Source organism: Petaurus breviceps, unplaced genomic scaffold (assembly GCF_028583685.1).
Source record: "Petaurus breviceps papuanus isolate PSGF00001 unplaced genomic scaffold, PetGlider_PUasm1.0 98, whole genome shotgun sequence".
In the NCBI taxonomy this organism is placed as follows: domain Eukaryota; kingdom Metazoa; phylum Chordata; class Mammalia; order Diprotodontia; family Petauridae; genus Petaurus; species Petaurus breviceps.
This window is the reverse complement of record NW_027187460.1, coordinates 50,332,515-50,351,469: the sequence shown is the minus strand read 5'-3', so window position 1 is coordinate 50,351,469 and position 18,955 is coordinate 50,332,515. Positions and strand designations below refer to the sequence as shown.

Sequence of the window (18,955 nt, the reverse complement as noted above, 5' to 3'; positions counted from 1 at the left end):
TCTTGTCTATTGAGCATCTCAAATTCAACATGTCCAAAATTGAATTCCTCTCTTCCTATCTTTCCTATTACTATGGAAGGCACCACCATATTCCCTGTCACATAAGATCAAAACCTAGGTATTAGCCTAACTCTCCCTTTTCTAATTTTTTTAATTTTAAAAAATTTTTTAAATTTTAATTTTTTTTTCCCTTCTCTAATTTATCCTTCATTGAGCTGTCAAAGTGATCGTCCTAAAGCACAGGTCTAGCCATACCATATTATTCCTATTCAATAAATTCTAGTGGTTGCTTATTAACACTAGGATCAAATGTAAAATTCATGGTCCCTTCCTAGATCTCTGGTTGTCTTACACTGCTCTCCTCCATGTACCTGTAGATCTGGCAACACCGGCCTCCTTGCTGTCCTTGAACAATGTACTCTATCTTCTACTCTGTCTGTCCCTTATGCCTAGAACACTCTTCCTTCTTATCTCTGCCTCTTAGCTTTTCTGGTTTCCTTCAGATCCCAGATAATATTCCACCTTCTACAGGAAGCCTTTCCTAATCCCTCTAATGCTAGTGTTTTGCCTCTGTTGATTATTGCCTATTTATCTTTCACCTAGCTTGTTTGTATATAGTTGTTCAAACTTTGTCTCCCCCATTAGATTATGAGCTCTTCAAGGGCCGGGGTTTCCTTTCCTTGCATCCATAGTGTTCAGCATAGTACCTAGAACATTGTAGATGCTTAATAACTGGTTATTGACTGACTGATTGACCTTTACACAACACTCCATTTCCAGATTCCCCATCTTTTCACTGGCTGTCCCTCATGCCTGGAATGCTCCCTCTCCTCAATTCTACCTCTTGGCTTCCCTGGTTTCCCTTAAGTCTCAATTAAAATCCCACCTTCTGCACTGACATTCCCTCAATACAAGTGTCTTCCCTTTGAAATTATCTCCACTTTATTTCCAAATGAATATATCTTGTTTGTACATAGTTGTTTGCATGTCATTTCCCCTGTTAGACTGTGAGCTCCTGAAAACAGGGACTATTTTTGCTTTCCTTTGGATCCCCAGCATTTAGCACAGTGCCTGGCACATGGCTGAACCTCAACAAATTCTTGTTGACTTGACTTTAGACTGAATCTTTGTATTTTGCTTGTGAATTCTTAAAACGTTATTCTGAGAAATGGTTGTTACCAGACTGCTGAGGGTAGGGGGTGGGGTTGTCTTCAACACAAAACGAGTTTAAAAATCCCTGCATTAGGCACTTTACAAATATGATCTCATTTGATCCTCATAACAACCCAGGGAGGTAGGCCCTACATATTATGATCTCTATTTTACAGATGAGGAAACTGAGGCAGGCAGAGGGGTAAGTGATTTGCCCTGGATCACAAAAGTTACTAAGTGTCTGAGGCTATGTTTGAACTCAGGTCTTTCTGAAACTAGGCCCAGTGTTCTATTCACTGTAACACCTAGCTGCTTCTAATAAGTGGTCACAAGCCCTTAGCCCCACTCCTAAACTACTTACCTGACTCCTCTACATGTGGTCAACACTGATAGCCTTATTCACACACTCATCCCCTTCCTCCCCAACCCACCTCCCCCTCCCCCTCCTAGGTGAAAGCTTGAGACAGGAAATTCCAATTAGGGACTAAAGGAAATGAAGCATGTGAAGCGAGTGAAAAATTGTATCCATGACTAAAACAAGGTGGGTGGGAGATAATGGATGAGTGGCTAGGTGGAGTTAAGTGGAAGAATACGCAGCTGAGAGAGAAAGAACACAGGTCTACATGGCAGACAGCCACTGAGGGAATGGATGGAAGACAGTTACAGTCCGTAGACAGGAAGGACTGCGTCAGGAAATCACAGGGTGTAGTGAAATGCATTTATTTTTTTTTCTCAAAAGCCCTCAGAAACTTTAGTGATCAGAAAGGGGGGGGGGGAACCAAAATTGCAAAAAGAAAATTGCCCTGATAGTTTCAGAGAGACAGTAGCTGCTACAGGTGAGCAAACTGAGTAAAGCCATTTAATAACTTTGAGAAGCAAGGGATGGTGCCTACTTGCGTGGAAAAGAGGCTCGCTTATTTCCAGCAGTGGAGGAGGACATATGGACCTCGGGAGCCGAGATGCTGCCAGTGCTGCCTGAAGAGCTAAAGTCAGCCTCGCTACCTGAAAAACAAAAGGGAACAGGGGGAAGATGAAGGAAACTGCAACGTGAGCACACTCAGGCTGGGCTTGGCCAAAGAAAACAACTCCCCAGGGCTGCCTCTCCCGAGCCCTGTCAATGGCCAGTCCGTCAGTCCTTTCTTTCTTTCCCTGTTGCTGTTTCTCTGTGTTTTCAAAATGCAAACACAGACAAGTGGCAAGAATCCAACCTCTTCCAGTCTTTCAGCATTCTGCAGAAAGCAGACAAGTCGAGAAGCGGGCACAAGAAGATTTCACTGCATAAGGCATAGCTTAAAAGAAGACAGCTCAACTCATGGCCTGAACATAGCAATCTTCCAACACTCTCACCACTGGAATAAGAATTTCCTTCTTTCACCGCCCTCCCTTCCTCCCCACCAAGTGTTAGAATCTCTCTTGTTGCCAGAAATAAATTGCCTCCTGTCCCTTTAACTAAAATGAAAAACATACTTATCAGTCAGAGAGTAAAGGTTTCCCCCTAGATAGTTTCTTTTCAGGCTGTTATAGCCACCGGGCCATACCTTAAACTGGAACATTAGGATTTGGATACAATGCAAATAGTTAAAAAGCAAGCCAGTAACAATGCCCGAACTCCAGATAGCTCCTCTGTTGTTAGTCCTGAAACAGCACTATCTGATTATGACTTTCTCTGACTGGTAGCGTCTTTTTTTTTTTTCTGGGTTCAGTTCTTTAAAGGAAAACTGCTGCAATTCAGCCCAACCTAGAATGAATGTAAAGTTAAAAACTGGGATAAGTAAGCCCATAAAATAAAGCGACGTTGGTAAATTATTGCTGGTGGTGGTGGTGATGGGTTTGGGGGGAGGGCTGAGGGGGATGAGGAAAAGATTAGTTGGCTGGGTTTTTGTTTTGTTTTTATGTTTAAAAATTCCATTATACCTTTCTCTGAGCTAATTGGGATTAGGGGTCTCTCTCTCTCTCTCTCTCTTTTTTTTTTTTGTTTTTTGGAGGGGGGAAGACAGGGCAATTGGGGTTAAGAGACTTGCCCAAGGTCACACGGTTAGTAAGTGTTAAGTGTCTGAGGCCACATTTGAACTCAGGTTCCCTTGATTCCAGGGTCCATGCTTTATTCACTGCGCCACCTAGCTGCCCCGAGGGGGTATCTTCTTGTGATGGAAACATGGTATGGCACAATAATGAAAATTTAGACCAAAGTAATACTTTGAAATCATTACAATAATAATCATTTTTAATAGAAAATCTCTCTCCAGTTAAGAGGCAGGGAAGAGATATAGAAGTATGCTAAGCAGCAAATGCAACTGCCAAGACATACAAAAACAATGAAACCTCTATACCTTGTGTCTCTTTCAAAGGTAGATACACTGACATAATACTGAGTTAATGTAACATTTCTTTTAGTACCATGGTCTTAGCTCCCTTTTCTGAAAAACAGAAATAATGATAGTACCACTTATATCACAGGGTTGTTGTAGCCAATGTCATAATGTATGTAAAGTGTTTTTGCAAACTTTAAAGTTTGATATTCAACTGTCCATGGTAATCTGGGTATGGGGGAAGGGGGAGATGAGGTGGCTGGGGAGGGCTGTCAATAGGAAGTTAGGCAACAGGAGAGAAAGAAACAAAAATAATGGCTCTGATAATCTACAAAATAACCAGATGATGAATAACCGAGCGTTAGATGGGGACAAATTATTGTTAGACTAGCCCAAAGGTCTAGAGCTGTCTCTGACTCCGAAAACCAAAATGAAGGGGAGAAAGAGATTTTTACTCCCTTCAGTTTCTTTTGGTAGGTTCAACCATACTGTTGAGGAACAGATCAAGAGCAGACCTAAGCAGAGGTTAAAGTAATAATCATAGCTGACATTCTGATGAGGCTTTCAGGTCGACAAAGCACTTTCTGTCTCATCAACCCTGGGAAGTAGGTAGTGCAAAGATTATTAGTCTCCTTTACAGGTAAGGAAAATGTGGCTTACATATTTTAAGTGATTTGTAAGGTTAGGTAGGGTCAGACTAGGTCCTGAACTCAGGTTTTCCAAGTATAGCTTATATGCCTCTGATGCTTGCTACCTGGGTGATCTTGGGTTAGGCCTTGGGCCTCATTTTCCTTATCCGTAAAATGAGTCACTTGAACTAAATGGTCTCTTTCAGCCCTAGATCTATGACACTGGGATCCCAAGTTCATGTATTTCCCCCACCATATAAAGATGACACTCACAAACTTTCCTCCCATATCTTAGTAAGGGGGAAAAAACCACAGTGGGAGACTGCAAAGACTGGCATTCCGCTTATCTCTCAAAGACTACATCTGCTCTGATTTTATAAAGTGTCCTGCAAAGGCCTTACTTTGTAGAACATGCTTTAAGTTGAGATAACCAGATATGATGAAGATTTAATTTATTGTTTACCTATGAGTAATACCTTGGCAAAAGTGGAATATCTTACAATTCTAATGATTATAGGTTTATGGCATTGACAAAAACCCAGCAATGCACTCTGAATAACCAAATTAAACCTGTCATGTCTCAGATTCTTTTACTAGATGGATTTATTAAATGAGAGGTATTGACCCATTTGTCTAAAGCAAATTCTACAGGCATAGCTTAAAGAGCAAGGTTGTTATTACTGTGTTGTTTTTTTTTTTACATATTGATTAAGAGATAAATAGGATTCGGCATTCAACAAACATTTATTAATGTTTAATTATGTATAGTTTGTTTTGTTAGGCCTGGAACAGATACAAAGATAAATTTACTGGTTCTTGTCCTCAAAAAAGTCACAATATAATAGGTAAGAAAAAACCAAGGACACAAGTAACTATAATACAAATTGAAATATGTTAAGTGCATTAGAGAAGTAAATAGTGCTATGTGCTTAGAAGAGAAAAAGGGACCACTATTGGTGGGGAAAGGAAAGGATAAAAGTGGGGTAGGATTAGGGAAGGCTTGATGAAGAAAAAGTAAGATATCAAAAGGTAGGTAGTTGAAGGGAAGAAAACATTATAAGCACGGAAGTGAGCATAGAGTGAGAAATCATGGGCCTTCTGGTTTGGCTAGATCGGTGGTGTTAAACTCAAGCAGAAAAGGGGTAACTAAAAGGTATAAAAGTATCTCTTAGAAAATCACAAATCGGAGTGACTAGGTGTCACAGTGAATCACTGGCCCTGGAATCAGGAGGACCTAAGTTCAAATCCAATCTCAGACACTTCACATTTACTAGCTGTAACCTTGGGCAAGTCACTTAACCCCAATTGCCCTGCCTTTCCTCCTCCAATCCCCCCCAAAATCACAAATTAACATCTATATTTTACTGTATTTTTATTTATTTTGTTAAACATTTCTCAGTTACATTTTAATTTGGTTCTGGAGCAGCACTTGCACTCAGGAGTTCTGCAGGTGCATGAGTCCATGGCAATGAGTTTGACACTGCAGTAATACTATATGTAGTATGTGAGAACGATGAATAATGTGAGATGAGGTGGAAAGGAAGGATTCTGGAAGGCCTTGAGTGCCAAACAAAATCCTTATTTAATAGGCAGTCTGGGCCCATGATAAGTTTCTGAGCAATGGAGTAATATGACCAGAGCTATGTGTCAAGAAGGTTCATTCGTGGGGCATGGAGGATGGATTGGAGGAGTGAGCCACTGGAAGCAGGGAGAGGCTGGTAAGGAGGGAATGGTTCAGGCTGAGAGGTAATCAAGGCCTGAACATTGCTTACATCCTTAATGTAAGTAAACAGAAGCCCAAATACCATAATTTAGCTGTCTGCAAGAAAATGAGAAACCCAGCACAGGAACAGACAAGTCCTGAAGATCCATTATTACCTCATCATGCCCCCCGATCTGCCATCAACTGTAAGCCCTGAGGGTAGAAATTGGCTCTATATCTATATTATTACTGGAGCTCAACTTAGCCTCATGTATTTTCTGGGTCCAAGACCATGTTGTTCTAGCACTTTTCTAGTTTATTCTCAGCACATCTGAAAGAGATTTGTCACAAAAATCAGTTAATAGACCAGCAACTAATTGTGCTGTGGTTTGGTAGAAGGGTAGGGAGAAATTACACTCATTTTAAACTACAGTTCAGATGATAATTCTTGGCATTTACGTAACACCTGATATAAACTCTTAATGTCACAAGTGTTATCTCACTTGATCCTCAAAACAATTCCAAAAGGTGGGTAGGACAGGTGGTGTCATCCCCACTGTACAAATGCAGAGAGATTGAATGTTTTGCCCAAAGTTACTCAGATCTTCCAGAGACAAACTAGTTGCATATACTGCATCTTCTATAATTGCCTTCCTGCCTGGCATTTCACTTTTGCATTTAAAAAGAACACCAAAGAAGATGTTTTAATATGGTAACAAATTTATTATCTTGATTTGTTAAACAAAACAATGAACTAAGTGAGCAACATTTGCCGATTTGTCTGTGAATGAGCAAAACAGTATGCATGATATCACAGTGAGCCTGCATTCATTAGCTATGTTAGGCCTTTTCCCATTCCCCTAGTTCCTAATGACTAGCTTACATTACACCAATTATCAGGCATTTATGTAGGAAATTCCTGAACTGTCAGGGAAGGTAGAATCTGCTAGTTTTTTTTGTTTTGTTTTTTTTAACCCCCAATCACTGGTCTGTGGATCAGTGGGGACCAGTGTGAAATTAACTTAACTGGTTCATGTAGTTTTAAATAAGGAAAGTCTTTACTTTTTAAAACTTTAATGGACCTGTGATCTCACTGAATGTGTTTTCCCTCCAACAGAATGGTTTGCAAACCCCTTCATTCCTATACAATCTATATAACTCTTGTCTATGTCCTCTTGCAAATATTCCATACTGAAAAGTGTTGGTGGGTCTTTCTTTAGATCTCTTGACTTTTCATGTATACCAATGTGGCATATGCAGGCCATCTACATTGGTCATACTTCACTCTTTCCATACTGCTCTAGTTAAATATCTGGTCATACACTTCTCTAATGACATCCTTTCACAAATCCTCTTGCATAATTCTTGGTAATAGGAGTTTGTGTGTTACAGCATCCTTACTCCTACCATGTATTTCTCCACTGTCCTTTGGATGACTGTCAGTTTTAATTCTTCAGGGAATGTGGCATCCCAGGGCTTGATGCTATATAGTATTATAGAATAATAACTTTTGAGTTATAAGGGACCTTTAGAGTCTCTTTCAACATCTTCATTTTCCATTTAAGAAAACTGAGGCATAAAGAGGTAAAGTGATTTGTTCATGGTCACACAGGTAATAAGTAGTAAAACTAGGATAAGAACCCACACCCTTTGGCTCCAAACCCAGCATTTTTTTCCACTGAACCACAAAAGAATATGTAACTAGACTTTCAACCAATCCCGAAGCATTTTGTGTGCCAACTATATGCACAGAAGAAGACATGATTCTGGACTAAAAGAGAGAATGCTGAGTGTAATGTGACTCTGTGGAATCTGTAGAAGGGATGTAGTTAGAGCCAGAGTATCCTTGGCAAGATATGTGTAGTTCTAAAGACTCTTTAGCAGAGACACACACGAAGAAAGAAGATGCAGTTATCAAATTCATCCAGGTTAGCCACAGAACTTTAGGACAAAAGAACATAAAACCACCCAGTTTTCTGCTGATCTCTTGTTTAAAGGTCTCTAAGGAGGAGAGCGAACTCATTTGCACTGAAGGAGCCAAACACAGCAATTAAGGAACAGGTGGAGTGGTAGACAGATTGGAGTAACAGACACTCAACATGTACCTGCTTTCTAGGTCTCCCTCTACCCCACACCAGGCTGCAAAAATGGAGCCCCTTGGGTGAGAGCTGGCTCTTTCTCTCAGTTTGAGCTGAGATCTCATCTCACTCCCAATTGAAATGCTCATTCAGTCTTATTTATTCCTTGGTATATTTTAATTTGTATAACGTCTCTGATTTCTATTTGCTGTTTTCTTGGTTAATGGGTTTACTAGCTATCCATTATCTGTGATGGTCTTTTATGTAACTAGAATTTGGTGGAAAAGAACTAAGCTGACAGGTATAGTCTACCTTTTCTCTTAAGATTAACCAGGGAAGTGGTTTACCTTCTGAATCGACTCATCTCCCTAGACTAGACCAGAAATATTTGAGGAGGCGGACACATACAATTTTGTCCTGATACTCCTTTGGGAGAGAGGTAAAGGAAAGAGCAAGTGCCCCGCTATGGCCTTTCATGTGGTCCTCTCAAGATGGAAATTACAGTCTCCTTTGGAGAGGAGGGGGCCAGATTCCAGAGATACTGATTTTTGCTGCCCATGAACGATTTCTGCATATTTAGATAATCCATGGGACACACCTATCTTACATGATCTTACACATCTTACAAATATTAATGGTAAAAAAAAAAATGGCCCTTTTTACCCATGGGAAAAAGTTAGGGTCATTCAAAGCAGCACATCATTTCCCAAAGGTGCTCCAGATCCCTTTCTTCCTTCAGTTCAATTGTTATTCATTGTTCATGTACACCATCTCAGGCAGATAGGTGGCACAGAGGATAGAGTACAAGGTCTGGAGTCAAAAAGACTCATTTTCTTTAGTTCAGATCTGACCTCAGATACTTACTAGCTGTGTGACCCTGGGCAAGTAATTTAACCCTATTTGCCACATTTATAAATGAGCTGGAGAAGGAAATGACATCTTTGCCAAGAAAACCCCCAAAATGGGGTCACAAAGGGTCGGGGAACAAGTAAAACAACTGAATGACAAAAACAAAAAAACGTACACTTATCTGCCCAAGAAATATGGACCAGCTCTGTGGATTGTTCATCAAATTGCATTTTACTCCTCCTGGTCTTTTTCTCTTGAATTCCCCATTTCACACTCTGAGTCAATGACAGTTAACATGTTCAAGAGTTCATAGTAAAGAATTTAGGTAGTTTGCTTATCTAAGGTGCAGTATAATTTGCACACAAAATACTTGTCTAGATGACCTCTAAGGTCCCTTTCAACTCTATGGTTCCTTTTGCACTGAGCACAATCCGAATAAATGGTGCTTTCTAAAACAGAGAGAAGAATACTTGCCTGGTGCCCTAGGGAGCCTAAGCAGGTATTCCTCTCTTTAGGAGCTTCTCTTTGGAATCTCAGTTAAAGATAAAGAAGTAAACAAATAAATAAAATGATACTAGAATATGAAATGCTGTTTGTTTTGTGTAGTGCAGTATCTGACACATAGTAGGTGCTTAAATGATTGTTGCTTACCTACTTGCATCATACTTTAGGCAAGAAAAGTAATATGTGGACTATAAATTCAATTTGTAGGTTGGACAGGCTTCCCCATGAGAATATTATCACATCTGTTTGCATCTGGATATTATTTGGTCCTTGTACTCAACTGCCACTTTATATTCTGTCTTTAGAACAGAACCTGAGTTGTGCTCATCAGTCTCCCAAGTAATTAAGGTGTTTTATAAGTCTTAAAACAAATTCTAAACCCTTCCTCTCTCAAGGTCTAAGTAAGGCCATCAAATTTGTCTACACTAGCCATACAACTTCAGGAAGAAAGAACATAAAACAACACAGTTTTCTGCTGATTCCTCATTTAAAGGTCTCTAGGGAAGAGATAGGAACTATTTGCATTGAAGAAGTCAAGAATAACCATTAAGGAGCAGCTGGAGTGGTGGTCAGAAGCATAATTATCAGTGGATGCTGTAAAAATGATTTGGCTTTAATGTAGATTCAATAGTCATTCTTAGCTACTAAGGGTTCTGGATAGCATTCTGATATTCTGATTAATGTTTCATAGCATAAAGAGCTGTTATTTGCAAAGTCTCTCAGTGGATTCTCTATGGATACAGACTTAAAAGGGAATATTTGAACAAAACATCAGTGAAAAGTAGGAAAAGAGAGAGATCATTAAATAAAGGCATAAAGGTATACTGGGCTCTATAGAACACATATACCTTCCTGAAAAACTGTGTGCATAACTAAATATTTTCCTTCCACTTATATGAGCATATTAGATACTTTACTTCACATTGTTCTTCCCCAGTCTTCCTTTATATCTTGAGCTTTCCTGTATTCACTCCCAGGAGGGCCTTTTCTTTCTCCCCATATCTCCACTTGATAAAATCCTACCTATATTTCAAGCTTTAGCACAGCTAGTCTTTAGGAAGCCTTCCTTGCTCCCATCAATCAGAAATTATTTTTTTCTTCTTTTGTTGTTGTTTACTTATGTCTGACTCTTCATGATCCCATTTGAGGTTTTCTTGGCAAAGATACTGGAGTGGTTTGCCATTTCCTTCTCCAGCTTATTTTACAGATAATTAATAAGTATCTGAGGCTAGATTTGAACTCTGGAAGATGATTCTAGACCCCACACTCTATTCGTTGCACCTTTTTCCTTCCTTGGACACACAGAACTTTGCATTTCACTCATGACCTAATTATACTTTACTTTGTATTGAAATTACTTGTGTTTATCCTCCAAGTCTGTCAGTTTCTTTTTGTGTGCATCTTGCCCTCTGTCTCTGTATACACACACAAACACTGGGCCTGTGATATCACTGGAGTAAGGAGTGCCAGTTACTGATTCATGTCAATACCTGCTATGCAACCAACCTACAGTGTTAGAGCATTTCCTGAGGCCCTGAGAAGTTGTCGCACAACCACTATGAGTTAGAGAAGGAACTTAAAGTCACAGACAGGACTTGAACCCAAGTTATCCTGACTTGGAGATGGGTTCTTCCATCCAGCATGCCAGGTTATTTATTCCTGTCTCCTTTACTAGAGTTTAAATTTCTTGAAGACAGACACTCTTTTATTCATTTCCAAATTTCCTTGAAACCTTAGTATCAAAGCCCTGAACATAGTAGGTGCTTAATAAATGTTTGTTTAACTGAATTGATATTTAATTGGTAGAGGCTTTAAAGCCTTTAGCTTGAAGTTTATCTGGAGAGTCCCTAATCTGTAAATACATGCTTAAAAACAAAGGAGTATGTCCTATTTCAAGTATTTAAAGGTGACCTTTATAAAAATGGAAATAACCTTCTGTAATGGGAATGTAAATTTTTAAGATCTTCCCTGCCCCTAGGCTAAAGTGCACCTGGAGCCTGGGGTGGGAGGCATGTTTTTCAGTAGATACTTTTTGATTGGCCAGTGGGTCAATAAGGTTGTTACATTCCCTGAACCAGGAGAAGGCTATATAAGCCCTGATGTGTAGCTTGGTTTTGGGGCTCCCTTTGAGAAGTGTTCTGTGATTTGATCTGGATTCTGGGAAACCGTTGTTGAGAGCCCCCCCTCGGCTTTGAAAAACCCAGATGTTGAAACCCAGATGTTGTTTTGGTATGGATTTAATGGTTAGACAGTTTGGAAAGCTGTCTACTCGATCTGTTTCTGTCTTGATAATTCTGTCTGTATACTCTGAAGTTCGGGGTGCTGACCTTTTTTCCCTGAACTAGGTAAACGATACATATTTGACTGATTAAAGTAAGCTTGTTAACCCATTTTGAGTTGCTTTCCTTTATCAAAGCAGATTCAAGAACCTGTGTGGGCAGCCACCCTGGGGATGCTGGGGTGCTTGCTGCTACTCTTTCCCAGAACTAACATATGCAGAAAGCTAATTTTCTAGTTTTTCCCTTGCCCAATGAAGGTAGATTAAAGCACGTGTGATTTAATAATAATAGTTTTCCATCTCATAATAAGAAATTTATTTTCCTGCTTACAAGATAACTGCTTATATGTCCGATAAATGAAAAATAAATAAAGACACAATAGTACATGGATATATTAGAATATTCAGACAGGAAATAGACCTATGATCTTAATTGTAGAGAGAACTCCCAGTACCAATGTTGGTCAGCAACTTCTCTGCAACTCAAGAGGCTTCCAGAGTTGCCTGGACTAGATCATTGAGAAGCTGTCATTTGCTCACAGGTCCTCCTGGCTTCTTCTCTAAACCATACTGGACTATTACAGTACTATAAAACTGATAAAATATGAAGAATACATGGAAATCAATCAACATAAAGTCAATCAATCAACAAACATTTATTAAGCACCTCCAGCATACCAGGCACTATGTAAGGCACTGAAATATAAATTAAAAAATGAGACAGTTCCTGCTCTCAAGTTGCTAATATTCTACTGAATACAATGTGGGATTAGCAGAACTAGAACTATATACAAAGTGACAACTAATGTTATGGCCCTTGTAGTCATTTACAAAAATTGCTACAACTGTACATAAAAAAGAAAGCAAACCAAAGATAATGACACTTGAAATGACACATGGTAAATATATCTTGTTTGTTGTCTATTAGTTAATTTGATTTTACTTTAATATTCCTTAGTCTGTATACTTATTTGACTTTTATTGTTGTTGATGGTTTCATCTAACATTTTTTAAACAGAAATAACTTTTAATTATTGTTTGTGGAAGGTGGGTGTCCCTGACCAATTGGATAGAATAACAGGATTTGGGAATGGGAAGGGGCCTTAAAGAGAATTTGGTTTTGACTCCTCATTTTACATAGGAAGGAAATGAGGCTGGCAGAGGAGAAGAGATTTGCATATGATCACACAGACAAACAATGACAAAGCAGAGACTAGATTTTTCAACTACCAAGACAGACCCTTTTCCACTGCAATAATTTCAAAGGGACCTCTAACTCCTTTGGAGTCACTGAAATGCTTTTAGACACACATTGCGTTGACTTTGTTTTTGTTCATGATGTCATAATTTATGATGAACATAATTTAATCTTATCTTTCTGGGCTGACTCAGAATTATAATTTTGAACATTAAATCTCATTATAAAATATAAAAGCAAAAGATACACGAGTAAGGTTCAGTATATACTTACCTGAGGAAACATTAGAAACTTCTGTTATGTCTGATTTTATTATCTCTCTTATCTTAAAAAATGATTTGGCTTTTCTTCCATAGTGGAATGAACACACACACCACACACACACACACACATACACACACACACACTCACAAATATGCGGGGTTAAAAGCGACAGAAGGAAAAAAACGAATGGCTTGGTTATTAACAAACTAGATAAACTCCAAATAACCAAAGATTAACAATATTCATTCAAGTTATGATAAATTTTATAACGAGAACTTGGAGGTACAAAATAACATGCCTGATTATCTCCCCAGTCTTTATCAAATTTCAGGATGCAGACCTGGGGGCAAAAAAAAGCAGTTAGGGTGCTCAGCTCAGCTTAATTTAGAAATGGAAATTCTCTAGCACTTCCTACCTTTTTTACAGCTGCTCTGGGACAATAGCTTCAAGGAACTGCAGGGTGGAGGAACAGTTTTTGACAAAGGAGAGCTGGGGAAGAAGTATCCATTCTCTTTCCAAGGCTTACTTTTTCACTTCTGCTCCTAATCTCTTCCCCCTACCTTTTCCCATCATTTGCATTTCCCTTCTCTGGCAAGTTCCATTGCCTCTCCAATGGCTTCTTTTGCTCTGCCTACAAACACATCCAGGCCTCCTCTGAGAATTGTAGTACTTCTCAATGTACCCTTCACTGGTCTGCAGTTCTGAGCTTTATTCTAGGCTCCACCCTTTAAAAGGAACAATGACAAACTGGAATATATCCAGGGGAAGTGATCAAGAATAGGTCATATGAGGAACTTGAAGAAACTGGGATACTGGGATTGAAGAAAATAAGACTTTTTCCTGTTTGGGGAGTGGAGAGGGGAGGAAGCCAGAGAGAGGCAGGCAGAGGGAGAAAGAGGAGGAGGAATGGAATGACAGAAGTCTTTTAAAATGTGGACAATTTTAGGGAAAGACTAGATCCTATTCGAAGTAACTCAGGAGATCAGAACTAGGACTAATGGGTAGATACTATATGGAAACAAAATAACGAAATTCTAAGAACTATAAGTCCCAAAGAGGAATGGACTATTTTGTAAAGTAGTGAGTTGTGGTTGACTACAGTTAAAAGAAGCTAGATGATCACCTGTTGGGGGGTAATGAAGAGGGGATTGCTGCATGGAGTGGAATGTTGGACTAAATGACTACCAAGGTCTCTATTTTCAACTCTTAAGAGTCTCTCATACCTTCCCTACTGGCTTTGTTCTAGTTCAAGTTCTCAGGGCATCAAACCTGTATAATTACAGTAGCCTCCTAAACTTTCCCCAGCCTCCAGACTCCTCTCCATCCCAATACATACCTCATCCTGCCAATTCATTCTTCTTTTTTTTTTTTTTTTATGAGCAATAGGGGTTAAGTAACTTGCTCAAGGTTACACGGCCAGTTATTTCTGGGTGTGGTGCTTAAGTTTCTGAGCCCAGATTTGATCCCCAGGTCATCCCGACACTGGAGCTGGTGCTCTTCCTCACTGAGCCACCTGGCCACCCCTAAGCAATTGGGGTTAAGTAACTTGCTCAAGGTTACACAGCAAGGTGTTTCTGGGTGGGTGCTAAGTGTCTGAGCCTGGGATTCAATCCCCAGGTCATCCAGACACTGGAGCCGGTGCTCTTACTTGCTGTGCTACCTGGCTGCCCCTAATTCATTCTTCTTAAGGCACTCCTTTGATCATTATCACTCCTCTATAGTGAGAACTTTAATAGCTTCCTACTGTCTAGCAAATAAAGCAGCATTTAAGGCTCCCTGCACCTTAAGCTATTTTAGCTTTACCTCTCAGTTATCTAGGAAAACTAAAGTACTTAAGGAACCACTTTGTTTTCCCCCACTTTCTTGCCTTTGGTTATGCCTGTTCCCTCCTCCAAGAATTTCGTTTCTCTCCTTACTACCTCTCCATATTGAAATTTGCCCATAACTCAAGATCCAGTTTAAATGTCACTTTTTCCACAAAGTCATCCTTGGTCATCTCGTCTAGAAGTATTCACTCTTTGCTCTGAATGCCTGTAGTACTTCAGTTGTACAAAGGTATGGGACATTTATTACATTCTTCCTTGAATGTGTTATTACTAGGGGATAGATCTTTTCTCCTGTATTAGACTGTAATTGTCTCAAGGATAAAGACTGTTCATTATAAACCTTTGTACTGGCTGCTGCACTTAGCACAGTGCCCTGTGGAGAGTAGATGCTCAATAAATATTTGTCAAATAAATGAATGAAGTCATAAAATATTAATGAAATAGCATGCTAATTGGCAAGGGCTCTCAGACCACAGAATCATTCTAAGGTAGTAAGAGAAACTCTCCAGTGAAGGCAGGCTCCAAACAAAGCCAAAACATGTTTAGGACTGGAAAAGAAATCAGAACCAACATCGACCAGCAGCCAATAATGGCAGATATTCCTAGGCCACATCAAGGAACAACTTCTCATGTTTAAACTGAGTAGAGAATATCTTGGAGAAGAGGTGGTAATTCCTCTCCTTCCCAACACCCCCCCCCCCCCACCATCCCTTTGGAATATATATCAGCAAGTAAATCCTTAGCATGCTTATTGATTGATATTACATAAGGTTCCCAACTCAGCGGGAAGACCCTGAGGTATACTACATAATGAGCATGGGATATCTAAAATTTACCTTGGGGGCTTTGTGAATCTCATACAAAGAAAGCTATGGCTTTGGTAAATATGATTTCCATGTGGGTAAGAGCTGTAGGTTAAGTGCTGATTTAAAACCCCTTTTAGGCCCATGCTTCAAAACTTCATGATTATCAACATTCAAGTTTCTCCTAAACTAACTACACCCTTATCTCTGCTCACCTCTGCACCAGATAGTTGCTAGAATAATCTATAGCAGAGAGAAGGAAATATAACTATTTTAGGGCAAAAACTGGGCAAGTTTAAAATTTTGTGCTATAGGAAATTCATGATTTTGTCTAATGCTCAACTTACACTATGAGGTTTTACTCCATGAACTTGTTTTTAAAATTTTTTTTTAGCTATATTTCAATCTATTTGGTTTCCTTTTCAATCCTATATATTTCATTTTATAAACATTTAAAACATTATTCTGAGAAGGGGTCCACAGGCTTCACCAGATTGCCAAAAGGATGTAGGACACACAAAAATGTTAAGATTCTCTTGACCTTGGAGTAAAAGAAACCAAGATCCTTGGAGCATTACTGTTTTTAAAGAGACATCAGATAGTTTGAGAAACATTACAATATGGTAGTCCACCATGAACTCATTTCTTCACTTGAGAGGAACAGAGCCCTTCTAGAATGCAAAGAAATATTTTCGCTAGTTTTCCCCTGATTTTCTTGGAAGTGTATCTCCCAACTGTTCATCTAATCTGACCTCCCTACCCTCACCCCCAACTTTTACACAAAAGAAACTGCTGACATACATGCTTTTCTTTCCTGTCTGTCGGTTCTTTAGTGTACTTCAGGGCCTTCAGACTAGGTTGGAAACTTTATGCAACATCAATGAAAGGACTTTCCAAGGATTTGCTTGACATTTTACAATCCAAAGGAAGCAATAAGAAAATGTTTTCAGTGAAGTTTTAAATTCTGAACCAGTAGTCCCCTGCTGTCCATCATACCCTAGAATTGCCTTCGCCTTCAATTCAATTTAAAAAGCATTAATTACATTTTACATATACATCACTGTGTTATATTTGGGGGGAGATAATAACCTCTGGAGAAGAACCCCAGAAAGTCAAGAAAATTCCATCCTGCCTTTGACACCTAGTGACTGGGTGATCCGGACAACTCATTTAGCCTCTCCATGCCCTCCAGGAAATTCCCTAAGACTATAAATTGTAAAGCAGGTAAAGATCTGCATTTGGCAGTGGGAGTTTCCTCAATCAGCCATTTCCTACACAAGGAAATCACAAGTCCAGTACAAAAAACACAACAAAACAAAACCCAACCTCAGAGAAATACATATATAAACATACAAATACAATAGTAACTGTAGGAGATAAGTAGTGCAAACGTTATTCCCATTCCATAGATGAGGAAATTGAAGCTCAGAGAGTGTAAGTACATTGCCCAAGAAAAAAGGGTCATGGCTAGAGGTGATTTCTAAGGGGACTCAATGTAAGGATGCTTGCTTCAGTTCAGAAGTCAGCTAGGTGGCTCAAAGAGTCCTAAGGCTGAGGCAGAAATACCTGCAGTCAAATCCCTCCTCAGCTACTTACTAGTTGTGTGACCCTATACAAGTCACTCAAATCCCCTTTTTGCCTCAGTTTCCTCATCTGTAAAATGAGCATAATAATAGCACCTACCTCCCAGGGTTATTGTGAAGATAAAATGAGATAATAATTGTAAAGCACTTAGCCCAGTACTTGGCACATAGTAAGTGTTATATAAATGTTAGTTATTATTTATCATTTTTCTCATTTCTTAAATGGAATGGCTGAGTTTGGTGACCTCTAAGTTGGGTTCCCATGTCCCATTTACAATCTCATGTACAGACCCAAAGTTTAAAATACAGGGTTGAGGGGTGGCCAGGTAGCACAGTGAGTAAGAGCACTGGCTCCAGTGTCGGGATGACCTGGGGATCGAATCCCGGGCTCAGACACTTAGCACCCACCCAGAAACACCTGGCCGTGTAACCTTGAGCAAGTTACTTAACCCCAATTGCTTAGGGGAGGCCAGGTGGCTCAGCTAGTAAGAGCACCAGCTCCAGTGTCGGGATGACCTGGGGATCAAATCTGGGCTCAGATACTCAGCACCACATCCAGAAATAACTGGCCATGTAACCTTGAACAAGTTACTTAACCCTGATTGCTTTAAAAAAATACAGGGTTGATTTAAAGAATGAAGGAAATAAGCCGAATCCTAAAACAGGAGCTTGCCATATCTGACGACCATTAGGTCTCACTGAAAAAATTTGACAATGCAAAAGTCCTTGTCTAGAGACACTGAAATTTTTTTTCAAAAAAGTAGGTGTTTCTACAGCTTTTGTGAAAACATTTATTTGAGTTGACTTTTTCACTTCAGTCAGTGGCTAAGAAGTGGAAAAATCTCAGCTCAGATCAAAATGCCATTGTGAGTTGGCTCACATGTTCCTTTGCTTCCTAAATTTACCATCCCATGTTCTCACTCATCCATCATAATCTGACCAAAAGGTTCAACTCAACAGTTTTGGAGCTGGCTGTCTTCTAGCCCTCAGAACTGCTGGGCTTGAATATAATCAGAAATATACAAACACACATCATAGCATACCTTCTGGATACTCGAGTCTCAGTTGGCATATTTCAAATGAAGAGTGCTGTTTAATTTATATGGCATAATACTAGGTGAAGCATTAATCATGAGTTTTCATGAAACGGTATTCTCCAGGTCACCTAATCATCTTCTTTGCCTTTGAAATGTCAGATACCAGACCACTACTGAAATAGGTAATTATAGTAGAGGAGGCTCTGATTTAAACAGACTTTTATTTTTACCATATGGGTTTCATTAAGGACAAGTTATGAACTTTTGAGGAATTTATAAAATCAAGCCATGCCACTAATCTTTTCATTAGCTAACCAAGAAGAGACAGTCAAATTCAATTCAATTAATATTTATTTAACACTGTTTGGGTGCAAGGCACAGTGGTAAGCTGTAAAGAAAAAAAAAAGGCAAAATCCAAATAATTCCTGCCCTCAAGGAGCTGAAATTCCATGCAAATCTTTACTTAGTAGGAAAATCAGTCTGTGCATGATATGTCCAACACCAGGAACTTTTAGAGTACTATAATTCAATATTTCAAGGTTCCATGATTTCACTGGCATAGGCCCTCCTTTTCTGAGTCTAAGTGAAACCTCTGCATGTCTTAGCAGTTTTCATGAGTAGCTGTAACTGAAAAAAATCAACAGTAGGTGGTCAGCCCTTTGGGGATGAGCTTTCCATACTTAACAGGATTAGGTCTTGAAAAATAAACACGGACCAGTGTTGGGTCCAAACTGGGAACCTTT

At 39.4% G+C, this 18,955-nt stretch overlaps 1 protein-coding gene across 15 annotated transcripts in view; it reads right to left on the bottom strand.

Annotated features, from left to right (window-relative positions):
• SYBU (syntabulin) overlaps positions 1 to 18,955 on the bottom strand; it is a 104,460-nt gene that overhangs the window by 17,420 nt on the left and 68,085 nt on the right. For 12 of the 15 annotated variants that reach the window (XM_069081072.1, XM_069081076.1, XM_069081070.1 and 9 more), the window contains one exon: positions 2,046 to 2,154. In XM_069081072.1, the coding sequence (XP_068937173.1) occupies positions 2,046 to 2,154 (109 nt within the window). Of the gene's footprint in view, positions 1 to 2,045; positions 2,155 to 2,360; positions 2,643 to 2,690; positions 2,877 to 13,378; positions 13,760 to 18,955 lie in introns of those variants that run through there. The other 3 variants (XM_069081084.1, XM_069081082.1, XM_069081083.1) reach the window with 3 other exon arrangements.